Source organism: Plectropomus leopardus, unplaced genomic scaffold (assembly GCF_008729295.1).
Source record: "Plectropomus leopardus isolate mb unplaced genomic scaffold, YSFRI_Pleo_2.0 unplaced_scaffold81769, whole genome shotgun sequence".
NCBI lineage: Eukaryota > Metazoa > Chordata > Actinopteri > Perciformes > Serranidae > Plectropomus > Plectropomus leopardus.
The window spans coordinates 1-849 of record NW_024690097.1 but is presented as its reverse complement, the minus strand read 5'-3'; the positions used below and the strand labels follow the sequence as shown (position 1 = coordinate 849).

General features: G+C 38.2%; 1 protein-coding gene across 1 annotated transcript; it reads right to left on the bottom strand.

Annotated features, from left to right (window-relative positions):
- Positions 1-51: 51 nt before the first annotated feature.
- On the bottom strand, positions 52-609 carry LOC121940265 (polypyrimidine tract-binding protein 3-like; the record flags this gene model as incomplete). Its single annotated transcript, XM_042483076.1, has 2 exons — positions 410-609; positions 52-207 (listed from the first exon to the last, which is right to left on the bottom strand). Coding segments are annotated over exons 1-2 (288 nt in total), but the record flags the coding sequence as incomplete, so codon positions are not given.
- Positions 610-849: the final 240 nt, after the last annotated feature.

The following is an 849-nucleotide window of genomic DNA, read 5'->3' as shown; positions in this document are numbered from 1 at the left end:
ATTTAAAAAATATTATTAATAAAGAGAATAAAAGCTCATGTGATCAGAGACCTGCTGCAGGACCTCCAGCGTCACCGGGTAAAATAAATTCTCCACGATGATTCTCAGGACGGGACTCTGACCAGGAGCTAAGCCCCGCCCCTCGCCACCTGACGCCATGATCCCAGAATGCACTGCTGCTGCACTGAAGGCCTGCAGCCCCGCCCTCTGTCAACAGACAAACAAAACTTTAACGACCACACGTAAAATATGACATTAAAATGGAACAGATTATCGATTTTTTCAGGCATTTTAAATTTCTCTGTAAAGCTTTCTGTCGCTCCACAAATTAAATTTGATTCGACATTAAAATCAGACTCAATTCTCCAAAATTTAAAATAACACAAATTAAAGAGCTGCGGCGCCTCGCCTGATTGGTCAGGTTGTCAGTCTTGAGCTCGCGGTGGGTGGAGTACTGAATGAAGATTGGCTGGTTCCTGATGGTGGGCGGCGCCGACGTGTAGTAGTTCACCATGGTGATGGCCGCTTCCTCCGACGCCATTTCTAAAAACGCCTAAAGACAAAAAAAAAACAACAAATTTTATATCAGATTTAAATAACAAAAAGTCACTTAACAGAAATGAAAACGTTAATAAATGTCAAAAACAAAACAGCATCATAAAGAAAATAAGACTCAAACACAGAAAGTTAACAATTAAACTTTTCTACATTAATTTTAATCCGTCACTGAAATAAAAATACTTCAAAGTCAAGAAATTATAGAGGCTGATAATTTGTTAAATTCTGTAGAAATGTTATTTAAACAATTCTACAATTCTACAGTTTCATTTAGCAGACGCTTTTATCCAA